The sequence below is a fragment of the Canis aureus genome, chromosome 25 (genome assembly GCF_053574225.1).
Source record: "Canis aureus isolate CA01 chromosome 25, VMU_Caureus_v.1.0, whole genome shotgun sequence".
Lineage (NCBI taxonomy): Eukaryota > Metazoa > Chordata > Mammalia > Carnivora > Canidae > Canis > Canis aureus.
This window is the reverse complement of record NC_135635.1, coordinates 4716112-4738457: the sequence shown is the minus strand read 5'-3', so window position 1 is coordinate 4738457 and position 22346 is coordinate 4716112. Positions and strand designations below refer to the sequence as shown.

Below are 22346 nucleotides of genomic sequence, written 5' to 3'. Positions count from 1 at the left end.
AGCCGGCTGTTACTAAAGAAGGAACCTCTTCCTCCCCATTGCCCAGCCTTAGTTAGCTAGAGCAAAGGAGAGTGTAAGTGTGTTGGTGCAGGAGGATCTCAGAGGAAAGAGGAGTCAAGAATCAAACCCAAAAGGGGCCTGGCTGGCTCAGTTGGAAGAGCATGCAACTCTTGATCTCAGTGCTATGAGTTCAAGCCCCATGTTGGCTGTAGAGATTACTAAAAATAAATAATTTTTTTTAAAAAGGGGGAAAAAAAAGAATCAAACCCAAGAAAGAAATAAAGACCTCCCCAGAACAGAGAAGTGGAGCACTGGGGTGACCATGGTGGAGAGTTGATTTGCAGGAAGATCCAGGGAATGAGGGTAAGGAGGCCGGGCAGGTATAAAGGGGTAAAAAGATGTAGGACTTTGAGAGTCTGGAATTTCATACAAAAGCTAAGAAAACAAAAGGGGAGCAGCCATCGGAGCTGAGGGTTGAAGAGGTAGCACAAATCAAAGTGTGTGATCTCTATAAGGTCAAATGATCTGCAGCAGGCTGACTGGGGACTTGGTGGGAGAATGCACTAGGTCAGGAGCGGGGATCGCCTCAGTCCCTCCTGGCCCACGGCCCATGGCCCACGGCGCTGCACTCCATGACCTGGAGCCCCTTGAGAAGAGAGCTCATCAAGAGGGATGTTAACCTAGAGCCAGCGCCCAGGGGGCATTATCCGGCACTGTCTGGGGGAAGACAGGGAGTGAAGAAGGGAGGGGAGAAGTTAAGAGCTAATCAAGAAGCAGCATCCTCCAGCCAAACAGCGGCCACTTGGGCAGCCGGGGCAGGGAGGCTGCACAGCCAGGATCTGCAATCACCTCTCAGGGAGGGGCAGCCACGCAGAGGAGCAGTCCGCAGTTACAGAAGCTAGGGGGGAGGCTCGGGGAGTGAAGGGGGTTTATGAGAGTGTGGAGTCCGACAGCACTAATTAGTAGGCTGCAGGTAATGGGCAGAAAAGGGGGAAACGCAAACTGTTCCAGAGCTCTGATGAAGTCAGCCAAGGGGGCAGTTATTGCCGGGGGAGGTGGTGGTGGGGGGGGTGAGGATGCCATTGATGCCGGCAGAGACCAGAACTGCACCCCAGCTCCGTGGACAGATGGAGCAAGGCCCAGCCAGGCCAGGTCCAGCCTGAGATCAGGGGAGACGCCAGGACATTGCTGGTGTCCAGGCATGAGGCACCAGGCTGGAGGTGCCTCTCCCCCTGGAATCGGCTTCCCGGCCCTCTCTAGCTGCCCTGTTGGTCCTGAGGTGCAGCCATAGCGTCATCATCTCCGGGGCTCCTAAGCCTCCCGCCTCTCCCTCCTGAGCTCCCCCGGCACTCTGCACACACGCACCTCCATCCTGGCACTGAACATACTACCTCACGGTTCTCTGAACACCTCTCTCTACCGCAACATGAAGACCCTTCTTAAACAAAACTGTATTTTTAGTCTACTTCTCGTCTCAGGGCAAGTTTCCTTGACTGTCCTTTTTTTGTTGGTCTCCAAACCATGGCCTTCCAGTCTCAAGGGAGGAACGGCCTCTGATATTTTGGATTTGGAGAGCAAATTGGACAAAGAATTACAATACACACTCCCAGCTCGATGCCCAAACAGACCTCTAATCTTCTTTGCATGAAATCACCCCGTGTTTCAGTACTATGCTGATTTCAAAACTCCACCAGGAAGTACTATTTATTCTGGTCGTGGCCTCACTGATACACCATGACTTCTTTCCTACACTTCCCCAACTTGGGGTCACATGTAGTGGCACTAGGGGTCATCAGTGGGGCAGGTTATGACCCTATCCTACACATTGCCTGTCTGCCTCTCTGAGCCAGATGTTCTGGGGCTGAGCACTGCCCTTTCTATCCTGCAGCTTCTCTCAGACACAGGGAACTCCGTTTTAAAGCTCCTGGACCACAGCTAAGTAGCAGGTTCCCTGACCTCCACATCTGGTCTAGCCAACAGTCTATCTCCCATGAACAGCTAACACTTCCAGCCCAAATAACATTGATAATAAGATGCACCCCTATTTTATGACCCACTAAAGAAGAGAAAAACACTGCGTTGCTTTTGTACGATGCCAGTGATTATAAGATATCCCAAATCTAAGAAATATTAAAACATATGTTTTAAGTGCATCTTACAACTAAGGAAATGATCCTTTCTGCTTCAGATCTTGGCTCTTTTTTATTTTTTAAAGATTTATTTATTTGAGAGAGAGAGAGAGAGAGAGCACACTCACACGCACACAAGTGGAGGGAGGGGCAGATGGGGAAGGCGGGGCAGAGAGAAAGAATCTCAAGCAGACTTGGTGCTGAGCACAGAGCCCAATGCAGGCCTTTATCCCACAATCCTGAGATCGTGACTGAGCCAAACCCAAGAGTTGGACACTTAACCAACTGAACCACCCAGGCGCCCCAGATGTTGGCTTATTTTATTTCGAAGATTTTATTTATTTATTCATGAGAGATACAGAGAGAGATACACACAGAGACACAGGCAGAGGGAGAAGCAGGCTCCACGCAGGGACCCCGAGGTGGGACTCCAGGATCACACCCTGAGCCGAAGGCAGACGCTAAACCGCTGAGCTACCCAGGCGTCCCCAGATGTTAGCTTTTTAGGTCAGATTTTAAAGTGAAGGGGAGGAGCACCTGGGTAGTTCATCAGCTAAGTGTCACAATCGATATCAAGGTCTTGAGTTCAAGCTCCATCCATGCTGGGCATGGAGCCTACCATGAATGAATGAATGAATGAATGAATGAATGAATGAATGAAGTGAAGGGGAATGTAAGGCCAAAGTGGGGACCACACTGGAGGGTCTCGAGTCTTCTTCCTCTAAGGAGGATGGGCACCGTTGCCCTCATATTCTCTCAACTCTACTCCAGCTTTTCAATACCCAGGCCACCCAACACGGTTAACATCTCCCCTCCCAGTGCCAGGGAGGCCAGTGAAGAAAACCGCACTATCTTTTACGGAGACAGAATAAAACACAAGCCATGCCAAGCAGGGACCACCATTTTTGAGGGGATAATCGCCTAGCACTCCAATACCATTTATCCAACCACTTCCCACCCCACCGGGTTATCTACCCCACAGCCTCCAGGCCAGTGCCGTGGGAAGATGCCGAGATTAGTCATTTCCTCCTAATCGGGCTACGACAGCTCCGCTAAGCTGCCGACTGCAGGCAGCTCCCGTTAAAGCAAAGCAGCTGGAAAGGGCTTAGCCCTTTAATGCCAGCAGCTGTATCTCCACAGTGCGGCTTCTCCGCTGAGGGGCTGGACTCTGTCCAGAAGCATCAGGCGTTTAGCCCCAGGCAACGTATACTAACCTAGGAGGGGAGAGGAGCCAGCTCCCGGGGAGGAGGAGAGGTGGTTCATTTAAGCACCCCACCTGAGGCCTTGCTTTCCGACGAGAAAGAAAAGTCCCAGCCCCTTTTTAGGTCTTGCTCTGCTAAAATCTGGACCAACTGTATCATCCTGCAGGCAGGGAGAGCTTTCTCTGTGGCAGGAGCACCTCCGTTTTTAAAAGGACACCTAAGGACAGATTCCCTTGTTAGTTTTGACAACAAAAGACTTTGGGCCACTAACCACACAGACGCATTCCCCTTTAAGTGGACTTTTTTTTTCCTCTGAGGTCTAAAGTATTCTGATCTCGGGTATGCATATGTGTGGACACAACAGACTGACTACCTCTTCTCGGAGAGCACTGGGCCCTGGGGTTGATGAGGAAGAAAGCCGAACAGCCCTCAGAAAGCCCTGGCACAGAGCAGGCTGCTGAAGAGCGATCACTCAAAGACTTCTTACTCAGAGCCAGATGGTGAACATGAGACGGGGTGAGAGCTAATGCCACTCAGGGGGAAAGCCAATAAGCTAATCCGCTGACACGTTTCTAGAGGCAGGCTGATGGTTTTGGCTCAGAGACTTGCCTGTTCTTGGCTCTGAGCTTCAGAGCACACAAGATGCACATGGGTGACCCAAGAACGGACTCCCAAACCAGGAGGAACCTCAAACACACCAGCTCGTCCTCCTCCTTCCACACAGAAAAGACCTGGATCACCGACCAAGCCCAGGGCTTCCACTCTACAAGACAATAAGCCCAACCAAGAAGGCATTTAATTTCCCTGTGCCGGGGATCCCTGGGTGGCTCAGTGGTTTAGCGCCTGCCTTCGGCCCAGGGCGTGATCCTGGAGTCCCGGGATCAATTCCCACGTCAGGCTCCTTGCATGGGGCCTGCTTCTCCCTCTGCCTGTGTCCCTGCCTCCCTCTCTCTGTATGCCTCTCACGAAAAAAATAAATCTTAAAAAAAAAAAAAAGCTAAAAAAAAAAAAATTGTCCTGTCCCAAATGCTTTTTCCCCACAGTCTGGGCCTCCCTGCTTCTTCTGGGTCATCTGTGAATAAGCACATCCATATACAGCCTCGAGTGGAAGCATTTACGTACCTAATAATATATCAACAAACCCCACAATGCTGATCTAAAATAGCAAGCACCACAGCTGAACTCCAGTAGGAGCTGTAATCCCCGGGTTCTTATCCCAGCTAAACTATAGATTAGTTTGTGGGAATTTACGCCAAATCACCCTTCTGAATTTGTCAAGTGGGATAAGATTACCTGCCCACCCCACATGGTTGTGGTGGCATCAGGTAACATGATGGATGAAAGCACTTGGTACACTGTCAATCACCATATTACATTTCCTAGAGGCTTTATGAGGAATCGGTTAATTCCATCTTCACCGAAGACCAGAGAAGATATTAACTAGCAAGTGCTTTATAAGAAGTCTAAACATCCATTTGTACGTGTCTGAGCCTAGCACACAGATGGTGTCCAACTGTGTGAGATGTGAGAGCAATCTGTATAAAAACAATGCAACTAAATGAAGCTGGCAAGAGTTCTAGAGAGAGAAGGTAGACAAAAGGATAATTCCTGCTTCCAGCTCTTGAGTCCCTGAAAAGTGGCCTCCTTTTCCATCCCACACAAATGTGGAGGACAAGGCTCCCACACACTACAAGGTTATTCCTAGTGACGTCAAACTGCCTTCTGCCTGACTTCGTGAATAGAAACCATCAACAAATACAGACTGAGAACCAGAGTCCAATAAATTATACAAGTTAAGGACCCCCAGGTCTGGGGCCTTCACTTATTTACAAAACAGACTAACTACAGGGAGATTTTTTTTTTTTTAAACCACTAAATTCCTAGGTTAAGTGACCATTCTCTAAATCCTATTTACACTAAAAGCACAATAACATGCCCCAAGTCTTCATGCTTAAAAGCTTTTCACTCCAGTGGCTGAAACCTGAGTCACGATCGAGGCTATCATTGGAACACAGGAATCTCAAGACCCGCATGAACTGTGCCGACTTAAATGGTGAACTCTGTACGTTCCTTGCTTCTCAGATCTGGACTCCGTCACAGCCCTTCCCTGCCCCTTGCTGAGCCTCAGAAAAGGGGACACATGAGTAAGCAAACCACTGTTAGGTGTACCAGGCTCACGACAGCGGGTCTCCCGAATGTTTTTCCAACGGGAAATCACATACCCTATGTATATGCATATAGGTCTGTTTGGAGCTTGTGGAGGGCAGGGGGGCCCTGCTGTCAAAAACCAACCCAGCAAGGCTGACAGCTGTGCTCCCTGCACTCACACAGCACTCGCTGCTTTGCACTCCCAATAATTTAAGCAGGAATTTAAGAATTCAAGACCCTTTTCAATGCCACGGGTGCAGTTTATGGCCAAAAGTGGCCATTTTTGTCATGGTAAATCACTTGAGCACTCTATAGTCCTTTGATGGAAACTCAGATGCCTTCTATTTCTGCAATGAATTCACCTTCTTAAGGAAGCAAAAATCACTAGACACCCAGGAACAAAAGCAGATTGTTGCTGCTAAATCAAACCATATAATGCTTGGCCAGTTAAACATCAAACTTAGGAGTCTTACCTAGACTGACGGAAAAGGGATTTAAAGATTTAGATTCTGGTTATTAGCCAGCGAGAGAGTAAAGTTAAACTGCATTAATGGCGGAGTAAGAGACAGCATCAGAAAGGGTTAGGAGCAGAAGTTGGGGTGACAGCTGCTCCAAAGCACTGGACCCTTTCCTTAGATCTCACATCAAGGAAATAGAATTTAATTAAGAAAGCCCTCGAAAGTCAAGCTGTTCCACATGAAGTACTATTAAAGAAGTTGGAGGTGGATACATATTTCCCTTTGCTAATATCAGAATTATTTTCATGGCTGAGGTCTCCTGGCCTAGCCCAAAACTGAGCCACTGGCTGCCAACATTTGACACACAGGACCATTTCCTTTTTCGTTAATGGGCCATCAGTTCCTGCATAGGGTAGTCTTGCCTTCACTAACATTATACAATCCATTTACTTCTTCCACATTAGTGACTTAAAATGCACCTTGGGGAGATACTACAGAACAGCAAATATGGCACCAGGCCAATGCCAGCCTCGCACAGATGCAAGAAAAGAGATGGCATCTAGGACAAAGTTTAAAAAATAAAATAAAACTTAATGTGTGTGTGTCCGTGTGTGTGTGTAAAGGGGGGTAAGAGGAGAGGGGACCCATCCTCTTCCAATTTGCTGAGGCAAAAATCTCCCTGCTGTGAGAGCCGCCACCTCCTGGGAAAAAAGCCAGTAGGTTGCCTCCTCTCTCCGTGGTTACATATTAAGCCTGCAACTGTTTACGCTCAATCTCAGCTACATTCTGTTCACCAGCTTCAGAGTTCCAAGTGCAGGTGCCCTCAGTTAATCATCCCAGCTCACTCCAGAGGCACTTCCAGCAGTGAAGGATGTTCCAGGCAGTCAGCCAGCCAGAGTCGTTTGTTGTTTTTTTTTTAAACACCATTGTGGTCCCTAAAGACTTGTTTAAAAAGTTTGGTTTTTGTTTAAAGTAGTTTCTTCAAATGAGAGGATAACAGTCAAAGGACAAATCTAGGACTTCAATTTGGACAATGAAAGAGACTGAATGAGAAACGAAGAAACCCCTGGTGGTGGCTACACTGGGGTGGGGGTGGGGGGCAGAGATAGAATGAAAATGAACAATAGACCAAAACACCGAGGAAAAATATTTTCTTAAAAAAGGCATTGAAGGTTACCTTCCAGAACAAGAAAACCAACTTTGCAGTCCTTTTGAAAAAACTATTTACTTTTTTCCAAATATTATTCCAAATATGTGTTTTACAGATAAAGGTCACTAGCGGTCAAAAACATTCCATAGAAAAAAGCATTTTTATAGACATTGGAAATAATTTTAATAAAAGGCAAAATTCATATTTATCTAGATGTGGCTATATTCCATAGGAAGATTTTAGCAACCAAAGTGCAAAGACAAAATGACTGTGGCTTTTCTTGCCACACAAACTATTGACAATCTCCTCTCATAGCCTACTCTTAATTGTGAACTGGGACACCAAATAGACGACATATGACCTTTAGAAATAGGGCTCCAATGGACAAGGGGACAGGAGGGTCAAGCATCAGAACAAATTCAACAAATTCAATTCAAAGTCCAGTCAAAGGCCCATTAGAGATAAATACAAGTTGTAGTATCACTTTTACAGGGTTGTACCACTTAACACTATTAAACCTAATCAATCCGAATCAAAGCTAAGCACACTCCCATCACTAGTTCTGTCCTCATCCAATCCCATTTTTATAAAGGCTCTACATTATAGCTTAGTTCGTGTTGGGGGAAGGGGACCTTCCAAGTTCTCAGAAGGAGCCATCCTAAATCCTCTGTCCAATCTTTCTTTACCCTGCCCTCCCACCTCCCACCCTGAAACAAGTCAGTCTTACCAAAGAGGTGTGGCTTCTGTCACTGTCTCATGGAAATTAGTTCTGAATAACACCAGAGAAAGATCAGTCCATGAGCAGCATTTGGCTTTAAGCCAAAGGGATGCGGCCGCCCCAGCCCTCCCCCCATCACAATGAATTCCATATTCTCCCTTCTACTGCTGTAAAGATCTCCCATCTAAAAGTTCCCAACAACGACAGCACAAGGTGTTGATATTACATTACTTGAGGAGAAAGAGAGGGAGATATATATAGTTTTAATAAAACTCCCATGCACAATTAAACTTGATTAAAAGCCTGGAGAATGCTAAAAGTAGTAATGAGTACAGGAGGCTGCAGAGCAGAGAGTACAGGTGTGCCCTTCCTTGCTCAGTAAATGCTGGCAGGTAACAGGAGACATGACTTCACTTAAGCATTGGAGAAGCAAAAAAGTTGCCTTGTCGTCCTAGGTTGGTGGCAGACTTGCTTTTGCTCCCAAACCTAAAGAGAATGAACCGAAAAAGTATTCCATAAAAAGAAGGTCAATAAACAACTCTAACATTACTTGATATTATCAGCTAAAAATAGGAAGCCCTCAACAACTACTCTGTAAACTACTCTTTGTCGCCTGAGAGGAGAGAGGGGAAACAAAACCTTTAGGCCCTTCTCAAAAAGGGGTCATTATGGCTCCAGATTAGCTTTCAAAGGCTAGCTGCTAAGCTGAGGCCTCATTCAATTTTCCCTTTGATAAGCTTCACTATGCTGGGAAAAGAGGTCTAAGGGAAGAGTCCTTTTTTACTTCCTAAGCCGGCCAGTTCCACATACCTGGGTGTGTTCTTGGTGAGGGTGGAGCGTACTCTCTGTGACAGGGAACTAGAAGAAGGAGTCTTGAGAAGCTGATGCTCAGGAGTGGTCACGGGCCCCAGTAAGCTCACTTCAATCAAAGGTAAGACACATTTTTAAAGGAGGGGCAAAAAGGAAAGCACCCTTGTGGGTGTCCAGTTTTGAGCTGAATATTCTATGAAGCACTTAAGAGCTAAGGTTAGAGACCCAAGCAAAGCCCCAGTGATCATTTTTGTCATCGTCTCTAACACACCAGTATATCTTTTGAACCATGCAGGCCTCTGATCAATGAATAGCTGACATTTGTTTCCTGATTTAGGCCATTCTCAAACTCCAACATTCACAAATCTAATGTCTGACCACTTGATTCTGACCAGTGTTAAAAAAACAACATTCTTTCTTTAAAAAGATCTTGTAAAAATGAGAGATCAGGTCTCCAATGCCAGTACAAATTGGAAGAAACCAACCTCAAACATTTTTGGTGGCAATACAAAATGGCAAAAGCCTTTAAGAAATCAAGTTGGTGAAACATAAAAATGTTCAAGCCATTTTTGTCTTTTTTTTTTTTTTTTTTTTTTTTTAAATGTTCAAGCCCTTTAATTCAACTATTCCCATTCTTGGGAATTTATCATTAGGGGAAAACAAAGGTAGACACATATAATGCTGATAGCAGCATTATTAGTAACTATGGAAAATTCAAAAATAACATCAACCTCTAGTAGAACATGTTAAGTAAATTACAGTTTATGATCATAAAAATGATAAAATTATATAGTAACAGGAAGAGTTCTCACAATATGCTAAGTGAAATAAGATCAAATCATAGCTGAATCGTTATTATATTTCTAAAATATCCATATATATAATGAAAAGAAGAACCATGTTCCATAAAAGTGAAAAAAAAATTAGGATGATAGAACTGTATAAATTTTCTTTTAATGTTAGAATACTCACAATGAATTTAATTTTTACTGAAGAATATGAATTCCAAACAGCTCTAGCAAAGGCAGAGCTGACCTTTGCTAAAACCAGGAACAGAGTCAGGTCCCTTAGAAACACAACTTGGGCCTTACCTTTACTACTTGGTGTCTGCGGTGTTGAAAAGGCATTTGAGTTTTCAATGACATGAATGGGTTCAATGTTCTCTTGTTCCACCATCATAAACTGACTCCAGTATTCCAGGGGCAGGGAAAGCAGGCGCTCTACCACCTAAAAAGCCACTAAATAAGTTAGCACACTTCCAAAGCTCAGGGCTTATCTCCCCCCGGTCTCTCACGTTATCACGTCACACAGGTTTATACATGGTTATGTATTTTATATATATGGTGGACTTGCCTACCTTGGGCTGACGCTTGATGTCCTGTAACATAACCACTGGATCTGGATTGGGCACAGCATGGGCAACTATGGTAGGCCCAAAGACTTTAGCCAGATTGGTCACATCCATTTTAGTGTTTGGGCTCTGAGCCACTCTAAGCAAGAGAACATTCATTTAAAAGACTTGCTCTTCTGCTTAAACACAGACCACAATATAAGATCTACCAGGGAACAATTCACCCATCACATTTCCTCCCTAACACCCAACCCACATTATGTTCCCAGTGGCAAATTCCCAAACTCCCAAAAGTGAGTTTCTGCTGTACTCACCTCTGCAAGTGAATCATGAGAAAAGCTAATGTGTCTCTGTTGGCCTGGGGCAGTTCACCAACAGCCTGGTACATGGCAGCTATGCTGTTGTCCTCATCTGTGATTTCTGTAAATGAAAAGAAAGCACCAAGAGGTCTGACTTCTTTCCCTTGACAGCGTGCTTCCAAGTGATCGACCACAAAGTCTCATCTATACAGTAAGCTTCTGAAACTTCTGATTAGGTTCATGACTGCATCAAACTCCAGTTTCATTAACAAGCAGAACACTGGCCAACAGCTCAATATTAGAAATCAGAACCTTTAAAAAAATATCAGCTCCTGCAGTTAGGGAAAGCAGCTAGCAACCCATATGCTGGGGAGGCAGGCACACAACTGCACTGACTATAATTACCAAGAAGGTGTTGGTTTTAAGACATAGTCAGGGCCCTACTATGGACCAGATACTAAGTGCTCAGGCAAAGCACCATTAAACAAAGACCTTGCCTCACTGAACCTACATTCTATAGGAGGAGTTAGTCAAAAAGCAGGCCTTGATCAGGTAGTGATACACAGTAGAAGCTAGAAAGTAATGGGAACAGTTACTTTGGACAAGGTGGTCAGTCAGGAAAGGTGTTTCTGAGGACTAGATACCCAAAAAGAAACCTGAAAAGAAATAAAGGAGCAAATCATATAATACATTGCAGGCTGATGCAACAGCCTCAAGATGGGAATAAATTTGGTTATGTATCAAGAACTATGTACCAAGTATTCCAGGATAAATGGAGAAGAAAGAAAGAAGGGAGGGATTGAGAGAAATGATACTAGAGATGGAATCAGGAGCCAAATCAGACAGGTGGGGCTTTTGGGGCCATGTTAAGGACCATGGATTTATTCTGAGAGTGATGGGGAGTCACTGGAGAATACTAAAGACAGAAGAGACGTCATCTAATTTAAATTTCAGAAGGACCCTTTTAGGTACCGTTTGAGGATCATAGTGCAGAGGGCAGGAGTAGAAAGAGGAAAATGAGTAGGTTCCTCCATCACTCCAGGGTGAGAGATGTCAAGAGTGGTAGTAGCAGGAGTGGCAAATTTCAACTTTAACTTTTTTAAAAATATTTTATTTATTTATTCACAAGAGACACACAGAGAGAGCCAGAGACATAGGAAAAGGGAGGAGAAGCAGGCTCCATGCAGAGAGCCCGGGACTCCAGGAACATGCCCTGAGGCAAAGGCAGACTCAACCATTGAGCCACCCAGGTGTCCCAAATTTCAAGAATTTCAAGTTTAAGATAAATTTTGGGGATCCCAGGGATCCCTGGGTGGCGCAGCGGTTTAGCGCCTGCCTTTGGCCCAGGGCGCGATCCTGGAGACCCAGGATCGAATCCCACGTCAGGCTCCCGGTGCATGGAGCCTGCTTCTCCCTCTGCCTGTGTCTCTGCCTCTCTCTCTCTCTGTGTGACTATCATAAATAAATAAAAAAAAATTAAAAAAAAAAATTTGGGGGGATCCCTGGATGGCTCAGCAGTTTAACGCCTGCCTTTGGCCCAGGGCGCGATCCTGGAGTCCCGGCATCGAGTCCCACGTTGGGTTCCCGGCATGGAGCCTGCTTCTCCCTTCTCCTGTGTCTCTGCCTCTCTCTCTCTCTCTCTCTCTCTCTGTGTGTCTATCATGAATAAATAAGTAAATAAATCTTAAAAAAAAAGAAAAAGATAAATTTTACAAGACATTTGCTGGCAAGATATGCCAACGGATTAAAGGTGGTGTGGGGAAAAGGAATCAATGATGGCTCTAAGTTCAAAAGGACAGCATCAAACTTGACCCCAAAACAAACAAAAACTTTGTTTAGACAGGAAGAGGATGGGCACCAGGAACACAGATCGTTATTCTTCCATCAAAGCATTTATGCATCCACTATGTTGCATGCACCGCACTGGGCAGGAAACGAAGAGTCAAAATAATCCTGCCCATGTGGAACTCACATTCCAGTATTAAGATCTACTCTTACCTGCTGCTTCCATGAAAGTCTTGTTTAGCCGAAAGGTCAGAAGGGGTTCTTTGAGGTTTCGAAGGAAGTCCTTCAGGAGGCTACAAATAGCATGGATATCATCCACTTTGCTGAGGAGGGGTACAGTTTTCACTCTGAGGAATTTCTCTTTCAGCTCTTTTACTGTTCGGTCACAGCCAGAGATCCGATACAGGCCTGTCTATTATTAAGGTGACACTTTCAGTTAAGAACTCCTAATTATTAACACAAATAACAAATTCACGATCTCTGCAGATTAACTTTTTTCTTTAGAGTCGGGGGCAGAGCCAGACAGGTGTAGGGCAGAGGAGAGGGAGAGAGAGAATCTTAAGGAGACTGACACGGGCTCCATCTCATCACGACCTGAGCCAGTATCAAGAGTCACTTAACCAACTGAGCCACCCAGGTGCCTCTGAAGGTCGACTCTTACCTCAGTCAGCCCTCTCTGTTCAATCTCATTTACACAATGGACAACAATGGACGGGATCATTGGAGAAGTCTGGGACACATAATCTGCCAGCATTCCCTGAAAAGGGAGAGTTTTAAATTATTATTTATATCACTTAGACCAGCAAATCAAGAGGAAGAGGAAAAACCATCTCCAAACTAATACTGAGGCTGGGACATCATGTCTACTTTTAAATTCCTATTCCCAGAGCATATATTAGATCAGAGACTCTCAACTATACTTTTCCTACAACCACACCAGGACTGATTTATGGTCACATATACCACACTCTTGGGTGAACAAGTAGTAAGATGGACTGGCTACAACTCTGCCCCCGCTGGTCCTCTATTCAAGGGCCTCAGAAAACAAGAAATAATGAGATTATACGTATGGCCTTTTAATAGGAAGTAATTTATTATTCTAAAAAAGGAAAACCTTTTTTACCCCTAAATTATTCTTAGTAAGAAAAATTACTTAATACAATTAACAGTTGATCAGGACACAAACCTATCTGAAGGGGAGAGGTCCATGGTTCTCTATTGGAGTAGAGAAAATCTGTAACCGATTACACGCACAAATAAGAACTGTTAAGATTAAAGAAAAGTAACATTTGATTCGCTAGGGGCTGGGTAGCAGCATAATCATTTTGTTTTGAATCTTGTTAATGTTGTTCATACAACAAATAATTTCTTTATAGACTGAATCAGTTTTTAGAAATAAGCAATCTAATTTTAATAGCCTAGTATGGAATACCTCTAACATAAGAGAAAGTACATTCACAGATGAAATCACGTGATGGCTGGGATTCGTTTCAAGATAATTTACTGGACAGGGCCAGGAGGAGGACAGGGGGGTACTGATAAGTCAAGCTTGGATGTGAACTAGTAATCACAACAGCTGAGTGACAGGAACCAGAGGTCAGTTGTCCTAATCTCTCTACTTCTGTGTATGTTTGAGATTTTATAAAACAGGAATAGCATGTAGAGAGGGGAAGGAGGAGAAGAAGAGGGAAGGAAGGAGAAGGGAGAGGAAGGAAGGAAAGAAGGAAAGGGAGGGAGGGAGGATGAACAGAGAAGCGGGGAGAAGGTGGAAGGAGGGAGGGGAAGAAGAGTCTGATGTAGAAACAGACAAACCCAAGCAGGAGTCTACTGAAAGTTAACATTTTACCATTTCTCTTCATCATTCCTGGGGAAAAACTATGCTTGGCATCACTAATTTTAGGATTAAAACTGACATTTAGCTTTGAAAAAGCCAAAGAAGCCATACCACAAAGACGGGCCCCACAGGTCGTACCTCTCCAATCTTGACAGGTGTTCCTATCAGAGTAGGAATGCAGGGAAGGGGACAGCGGTCCCGACATTCTGGATGAGAGACTACACGACAGTCTCGACACTTCAGAGACAGCTTGCCAAATTTTATCCGCTTGCCACATGGAACACAAGATTCAGGTTTAATAACCTGAGGACAAAAGAGGGCAGAAAGAACAGAGTGGTCTTAGAAAACTATCATCATCAATAGTTAATTTATTAGGCACTTAGTACCAAATAACTTCCTAATCCCTTTACACCTATTTGTGTAATTCTCACAATAATCCTACAAAAGAGGTTTTTGTTCTTTCTTTTAAGATAAGGAAACGGAAGCCAAAAGAGGCTGTGTCACTTGCATGAGGTCATCCAGCTGGAAGGGGGCAGTGTACACTAGAGGAAAGAATCCGTTGACAAGAAGTTAACAAAGTTTCCATATTAACTCTGCCACTTACTTTCCTGTGGCTCAAATAAACTCTTCTGAGCCTGTCAGATTGCTTAGGTTTTTATGAGGAAATCCAATGGGACAAAGGAAAAACATGCTGTATTCAAGCATACACTGTAAATGTGTATCACTAAAAAGCACCAACAATTGCTTCTGAAAAGTTGGCTTGTTTTAATTTAATATTCCTCACAGAATGTAAAGATAGACATCTTCTGTAACTGATAGTGAACCCTGAAGAGTGGAATTGAAAGAAGGAGATCTGACATTTAACTTTCTAATATTGAGTTATTTAAATTTGTTTCTAGTATATTTTACTTTCACAATCAAAAACTTAAGCGTGCCCAAAAGAACAAAGTGATCACAGATCTACCGTCTTAGAGACGAAGTCATGCAGGCGCATCCCTCCATTATTCTGCGGGGTGCCAGAGTTGTCTGTCTCAGTTTTTGGCTCTAGCTGCCTGCTGCTCAAGGTAGAGTCACTGTTCCAAGGCTGTAAAGTACCTAGAAAACAAGCAACTTTAAGCTTAATATTTTGTTCCTTCTGAATTTTAACCCCAAGTTTAATATAACTGGTAGATGACCAGTAATTTGTAACCATAATCAGAAGTGACTACAATCGCTATGCAGAAAAATCATTTCAAGAATAACAAGTTACCTGGAAAACTGTGTGGAGGTTCCTCAAAGAGTTAAAAATAGATCTGCCCTACAACCCAGCAATTGCACTGCTGGGGATTTATCCCAAAGATACAAATGCAGTGAAACACCGTGACACCTGCACCCCGATGTTTCTAGCAGCAATGTCCACAATAGGCAAACTGTGGAAGGAGCCTCGGTGTCCATCGAAAGATGAATGGATAAAGAAGCTGTGGTCTATGTATACAATGGAATATTCCTCAGCCATTAGAAATGACAAATACCCACCATTTGCTTCGACGTGGATGGACCTGGAGGGTATTATGCTGAGTGAAATAAGTCAATCGGAAAAGGACAAACATTATATTCATTTGAGGAATACAAAAATTAGTGAAAGGGAATAAAGGGAAAGGAGAGAAAATGAGTGAAAATATCAGTGAGGATGACAAAACATGAGAGACACCTAACTCTGGGAAATGAACAAGGGGTAGTAGAAGGGGAGGTGGGCGGGGGGTTGGGGTGACTGGGTGATGGGCACTGAGGGGGGCACTTGGCAGGATGAGCACTGGGTGTTATGCTATATGTTGGCAAATTGAACTCCAATAAAAAAATTAAAAAAAAAAAAAAGAATAACAAATTATAGGGCACCTGGCTGGCTCAATAGGTTGAGTATCTGACTCTTGATTTTGGCTCAGGTCAGGGTCTCATGAGTCACGGAATCGAGTCCCATGTAGGCTCCATGCTCATGGAGTCTGCTTGAAGATTCTCACCCTCTGCCCCTCCCCCCACTCTCACTCTTAAATAATCTATAGGAAAAAAAAAACAACAACGAGTTACATGTGAGTGGCATAGGGCAGGCTAGCAATCTAAAGGTAGAGCATGACAGTGTCCTGGCCTTCAGTAAGCAGCAGTAAGAAACCACCCACAACATCTACTCCCTGCCTCAAAAGGTTCTTAAAAAACCAAGTCTCCCCCAATTTTACTAGTTGTTTTACACAGGCAATTTAGTTAGAAACCCAATGGACCTGTTTTCCTTCGGCTTCTCGTCCAATATGGTACAGTCTCAATTGTGGACACAGCTTCGATGGGCCCGCCATCATTGGGAACAGTCACCGTAGTTTTTGCAACTATAGATTCATTCCCCTGAAACAAAAGTAGAAATGAGGGAAGAACAAACATGTGAATCTCATTTCCCCTCCACTATAGGGTGTTTTGGAGTGGCTGAAAACTCCTAAATCTTGGCCAGGACTTAAGGCCCTAGCTCAAAACACTCAGTTGAAACCTTGTACTTTAGAACAGAAATATAGGTCACAGAGGCATACACATAAGCAACTACATAGAATCAAATACAAAACCAACAGTTGTTTACTCAGAGTGATTCCATTCATGTGGATGATAAGGATCCTATTATTACACAGAAAAACTCACCAAATCTCTCTCTCAAAATAACATTACAGCGTTGATTCAGGATTCTATTTATTTATTTGAGAGAGAGACAGAGAGAGCACAAGCAGGGTCAGGAGCAGAAGGGGAGGGAAAGGGACAAGGAGACTCCTCACTGAGCAGGGAGCCCAACGTGGGGCTTGATTCCAGGACCCCAAGGATCATATGTTTAACAGACTGAGCCACCCAGGTGCCCCTTGACTCAGGATTCTTAGTGCTTGGGGCCACTAATCTCTAATGTGTTCACAACCACAATTCTCTTGGCCTGACTATTCTTACCTGGTCTACTGTGGAGCCAATGGAACGAGTCTTCTTTACAGGTCCAGGGGGACCATCAATGAACTGTCGGCTACTAGAGCGCTGGAAAGGAGACAAAGACCAATTAGTTTAGTGCCAAATAGAAGACCTGAAGCACAGAAGATAACATTATTCCATTAGACAACTTGGGTACAAGTCCTAGGTACCAGGGCTATGGTAAATAACAATGTTAGTTATTTATTTATTTATTTATTTATTTATTTATTTATTTATATCATTCTATTTCCACATAAAGCTTAAGTTGTACCAACACAAAAATGCCCTCAATGCCCTGGAAGAAACAACCAAGCTTTGGAAAAATTTAGATGACAGCACCAGAAAAAGTAGAGCTGTAATCCTATCAAAAGACATGAAGCCTTTGGACACATATTAAGTACCCTAAACAAGCACACACAGACAGAGCTCTGCATATCCCATTATACACGTACTTCATCTGAAAATTTTTTAGAGTACAAAAGTCCTGCGTAAAAATTCCTATGACAACTCAAAACAAACTTAAGTAAATCCTTTTCCAATATATGAATGAACTGAGGCAGCCAGAACAGTGAAATAGGACAAGATTCTGTCCTGAGTTACTACCTCGAGGATTGGCAATACAGCCCCCAGGATGAATTCATTTGTAATAGGTGTTTAAAAATGATTAGAGCAACATAAGTCAGGAATGCTGTATCATGGAAAAACTTCTAGAGAAAATTCCTTTATTGTAATTTTGTAAAAACAACAGCAAAAACTAAATAAAACCATACGTACCCTCTTTTCTCTCTTCTTTAGTTTGAAAGTCTTTACCAAGGAAGAATCCCAATCCTGTTGACAATTACACTGCATTAGTTTCTCTCTGTGGTTAGGCCTCCCCTAAACCCTGTGCAAATAAATTTACAGAAAACTTGAAAGGCTTTTTTTTTAAGAATTTATTTATTTATTCATGGGAAATAGAGAGGTAGAGACACAGGTAGAGGGAGGAGGCTCCCCACAGAGAGCCTGATGTGGGACTCGATCCCAGGACCCCAGGATCATGCCCTAAGCTGAAGGCAGACGTTCAACTGCTGAGCCACTCAGGCGCCCCTCGAAAAGCTTTTTGAGACAGACTGCCTGACAATTTGGGGAGAGGGAAAGGGGAGGGTCTCAAGTGCTATAGCTATAGAGCTATGGTGAGTTAACTTGCTTTATCTCCAAAATTGAAGCTATTATAATAGAGTCAGGAGTCAATACCACAGAGGCAAGAAAAGGTTAAAGAATCAACTTCTGTCGTGATTATCTCCAGTGCCTGGCCCTTTATTTCTGACTATTTCTGTAATTAGTTGTAGAACTCACAGAAGCTCAGGTACTATACTGATCAGGTTACATGTCCTTCTTGCTCTTAAGGGATTGCTATCATCTAACCAGACGTTCTGTACAATGTAGCCACTTAACAAGTTCTAGTTCAAGCTTTACATTTCTCAAACATCCCTCTTCCTTGGGCCCCAACAAAGACATTCACCACTGAAGAATTTTTTTACCGTGGTCTAGTTTCACTTCACTTAAATAACCATTTACATTCACTTTTAGGAACCACCTATGACTTACTCCTGATAATCTCTGAAAACACAAAACCCAGAAACAGTAGAGAGCAAATGGTAGCTTAGCTAAATGAAATCTAAACTCTCCAATTCCTGGTCAAGTAATTTAATTTAGCTACTGATTATCTGATTCAGTTTGGATTATAACAGATACACCATATTTGGTCTAGCTCCCAAATCAGTTATTAATAGGTTCTAGTTTTACTATATATCCCAAACCTATTCATATCATTCTATATTTCAAAAAGGTGATACCTACTATTTATATCTATAAAATGGCAATGATTTCCCCAAACACTGATTTGGGATGTAATGCTCCTAGCCCATTTAATAAGTAGTTGTCACTTGTTTCACACTATCAGAAAACCAACCAGGAATTACCTCCTGATTTACTGCTTTGTTTGCTAGCTTTCAGCCAGTAAAATAGGAAAGATACACAAACCAACAAACCACCAGTATCCTGAACATCAAAGATTGAAATATCAGAGATTACCTTTTATGCAGAAATCATTGTAAGTTAAGAAAAGGGTGCTGCCCCACAAAGGTAGGGTAACAAGAGTTCAGACCTATTAACCATTGTTGAACAAAGCATTAGAGTCCCTAGAAACTTTGCCATTTTTCTGGCTGAAGTTCCAAGGCACTGGTTTCCTTCTAAATTGTGAAGTATGACTAAGTTTTCTCAAGAACCGAACTAACTCTGAAATAAGTCACAAGTCTATTCTCTCCAAGAGCAGCAAATAAGCCCTGCCTGGGTAGAATCTTGCTAATTTTTTTTTTTTTTTTTTTTTTTTGCTAGCTGTGGATGTTTAATAAGCCAAGAAGATACAGTCAATTAGTACATGTAGCTCACAGATCCGTTAAATAAATTTAACCTCATGCCAAATCCTGAATTCTATATTCTCACTTTCAGAAACTAAATATATAAGCCAGTCTCTTATAGCTTATGTGGATTTTTATTTTAAAATGCTAGCTCAGGGGCGCCTGAGTGGTGCAGTTGGTTATGCGTCTGACTCCTGGTCTCGGCTCAGGCCATGATCTCAGGGTTGTGAGATTGAGCCCCACTGCGTTGGGCTCTGCACTCAGTGTGGAATATGCTTAAAGACTCTCTCTCCCTCACCCCCACAGCTGTACACTCTTTCTCTCTCTCTCTCAAATAAATAAATAACCTTAAAATTAATAAAACAAAATGCTAGCTCAGTATCTATAACACATCAATTACTACAACAGTAATAAAGGAATATCAGAAGAGAGGACAGAAAGGAGATTCCCGAGGGAGCAGGGGTAAGAAAAATAGACAATTTTCAAAGATCAAACATTTATTACCAGCGATTCGTCAGTCTTGTCAAAACTGATATCGGATAAAATGGAACCAGATTCGTCAATAGTTGACAATCTAAATGAGTGAAACAATACAGTATTAGATACAGAAGACTCTGGAAAGTAAAAATGCAAGAACACTCAGAACAAGTCACAGGGGTCAAGTAAAATCAGCAATTTCATAGCAGTGCCTTCCTATGGAGACAACTACAAGTTCAAAGCCTCGTTGTGCTGGTTTCTGTGGGAGAGTGTGTCTGTGCATGCACGAAGACACATGCAGCACACCTGTTTTTTTGGCAAAGACCTCGCAACATCAGTTGAAAGTTACAGTCAGGAGCATGGGTGCTACTCCTGCGGAACACGCTACTAAAAATTCATAGGCAGAAGAGTGAAGTTTAATCTGATCCCAATTGTGGTTGCTTTCTATAAGAAAGAGTATCACCCAGCATTAGCTTTTGAAGAAATTAAGCCCATATATCTTCTCAGTTATAAAGATTCCCCATAAAACAACCAGGCAACAAAATAAATAGCTCTAAGAGTGCTGACCTTTCCCTATGTATTGTATCGGGGGTGTTAAATTCAAAGCCTGGTTGAGACTATTTTAAATAGTGATGCAGTGAAACCAAAATTATTGTCTGGTCTGGGCTCAGAGGCCTTCTAAACCAGAAGAGCTACAAGAGCTCTCTGGAGAGTAAACATTCAAAGTACTGCTGAACTGCCACTTTCACCTTTAGGTTTCTGAGCAATGAGTGGAATTAGTTATTGATGTGCAATTTAGCACCAACATCAAAATTTTACCCATGGTGAAACAACATCCCAAGGAAAGATCAAAAACAAAATAAGATAAAAGGAAGTGGGAGGCCCTTGTGCCTTTATTTCCCACTCGCCCTTCCTCCAAAGTCTTTTTCTGCTTTATTCAGCACACATTCCAGAAGCAGTATATTTAAGAGTTCAGATAACAAGAACTTCCGACAGCTGCATTGCTCGTGATCAGATAACAACAGATGCAGTTTCCCCACCTTTTGTTCCCAGCATTGCCACTGGATGGTTGGCCTCTGTTGAGAAAAGCCAGAGCTGATTTTTGCTCCTCGCTTAGTTGAATGCTGCCAGATGTGTCACACATGAGCATCTCTCGAATCAGCTGAATCTGTCTTTCCTGCAGACCAAAGCAGAGTAAAACATCCTAACTAACCAGGGGAGAAAGCTTCACCTCAAATTTATGGGACGGGCAGACCAGAAGACATTAAAATACAGCATTATGCAAATGAGCCTTCAGGAAGCCTGCTACACCAATAGCATATTAATTCACATCAAGCCCAGATTGCGTCTCTGATTTCTGACTGGTAAAATGAACTCCATCTAGAATAGTGGGCTTTCTGCTACAAGACTTTTGGGTCAAGCTGCTAATTCAAGACAGTATTGCAAAATGAGAGTCCCAAAATAGATTTCACATAGCAAAAACAATTTAGTATCATTTTATCAGGACAATTATTGGCTTCCTCTATGGATCAAAGCAGCCACCCACCTTTCTAAATAGTGGAGCAAAATGCATTGAAATGGATACAAAGCTGTGACACACTGGAACCAGTCAATTTGAGCTTACTGAGGCATTTAACACTGTACCAAGATGGATTAGTGCCTCCTCATACAGGCTTTCCTTTGTACCATGACCCACCCTGGAACATCAAAATGATAGTGTTCTACCTTAGTCACATTGCTCAACTGGCAGATTACATCTAGCCCCTTCCCCTGAACCAAGGGCAGTAATGATGGAAAACCTTAGAGTTGTCTTGCCTGTATCAATAACAAAGTACTAGCTATTGACAAAAGGATGAGGATACTCTAGGTGGCATGAGACATCAACATCTTGTGACAGATCAACATGCTAGGAATCCCCTGCCTAATTTTAATTCTTTAAATTCTCATCTGAAATCTATGAAGTTATAGTTTCAAGTCTAAAAGAGAAAAAATATTTTAATTCCAGTCTATGAAGAACAGGATTCCTATGCTGCAATTTCAGCTCCAGTCAAGGCCAAGTTGTCAACGGATAGATTGCTTTTAGTTCTTTAATGTGGAAGAGGAAACTGAGTATAACTGGCAGATGGAAACATGACCAGATGATGCTGCCCCCTCCCCCCACTGCCATAGTTCTGGCATAGAGAACAATACACACCAGCTTTTCACAGTCAGCCTCAGCTCGCTGTCTCCGTTTGATCTCGACATCCACCTGATTGCGTGCATGCTTCAGCTTAACATCCAGAGCACTACGCTCAGTCTCTGCTTTCATCAAAAGATCCTTGTACTTCCCCAGCTCGTGGTCTGTTCTCTGACACTTTTTACGGAAATCCTCAAAATCCTTTGCCAACTGGATGAATTCTAAGGAAAGTGGGAAACTTCAATAATTTGAGCACCAAACATATTACAAACGTTCTAATGACGGAGTCCTCTAGTTAGTTTTCCTCCAAATACATAATTAAGGGACCAGTGAAACTGTAGGCAAAGCCAGCTGAAAATAACCAGGAGCAGATCTCGGATATATGTTCATCGCCCTACATGACAGCTTTGTGGAGAGCAATTCCTGTTTCGATAGGCCACTTACTT

The 22346-nt window shown here is 43.1% G+C and overlaps 1 protein-coding gene across 7 annotated transcripts in view; it reads right to left on the bottom strand.

Annotated features, from left to right (window-relative positions):
• Positions 1-7143: 7143 nt before the first annotated feature.
• RACGAP1 (Rac GTPase activating protein 1) overlaps positions 7144-22346 on the bottom strand; it is a 28356-nt gene continuing 13153 nt past the window's right edge. For 6 of the 7 annotated variants that reach the window (XM_077870115.1, XM_077870113.1, XM_077870114.1 and 3 more), the window contains 15 exons: positions 21919-22121; positions 20765-20901; positions 19752-19821; positions 17623-17676; positions 16834-16914; positions 16137-16254; positions 14849-14979; positions 14023-14187; positions 12712-12807; positions 12264-12462; positions 10281-10386; positions 9973-10105; positions 9707-9842; positions 8616-8724; positions 7144-8291 (listed from right to left, as the gene is read on the bottom strand). In XM_077870115.1, coding sequence (XP_077726241.1) covers positions 8216-8291; positions 8616-8724; positions 9707-9842; positions 9973-10105; positions 10281-10386; positions 12264-12462; positions 12712-12807; positions 14023-14187; positions 14849-14979; positions 16137-16254; positions 16834-16914; positions 17623-17676; positions 19752-19821; positions 20765-20901; positions 21919-22121 — 1814 coding nt within the window. In that variant the 3' untranslated portion in view covers positions 7144-8215. The remainder of the gene's footprint in view (positions 8292-8615; positions 8725-9706; positions 9843-9972; positions 10106-10280; positions 10387-12263; positions 12463-12711; positions 12808-14022; positions 14188-14848; positions 14980-16136; positions 16255-16833; positions 16915-17622; positions 17677-19751; positions 19822-20764; positions 20902-21918; positions 22122-22346) is intronic. The other variant, XM_077870120.1, reaches the window with a different exon arrangement.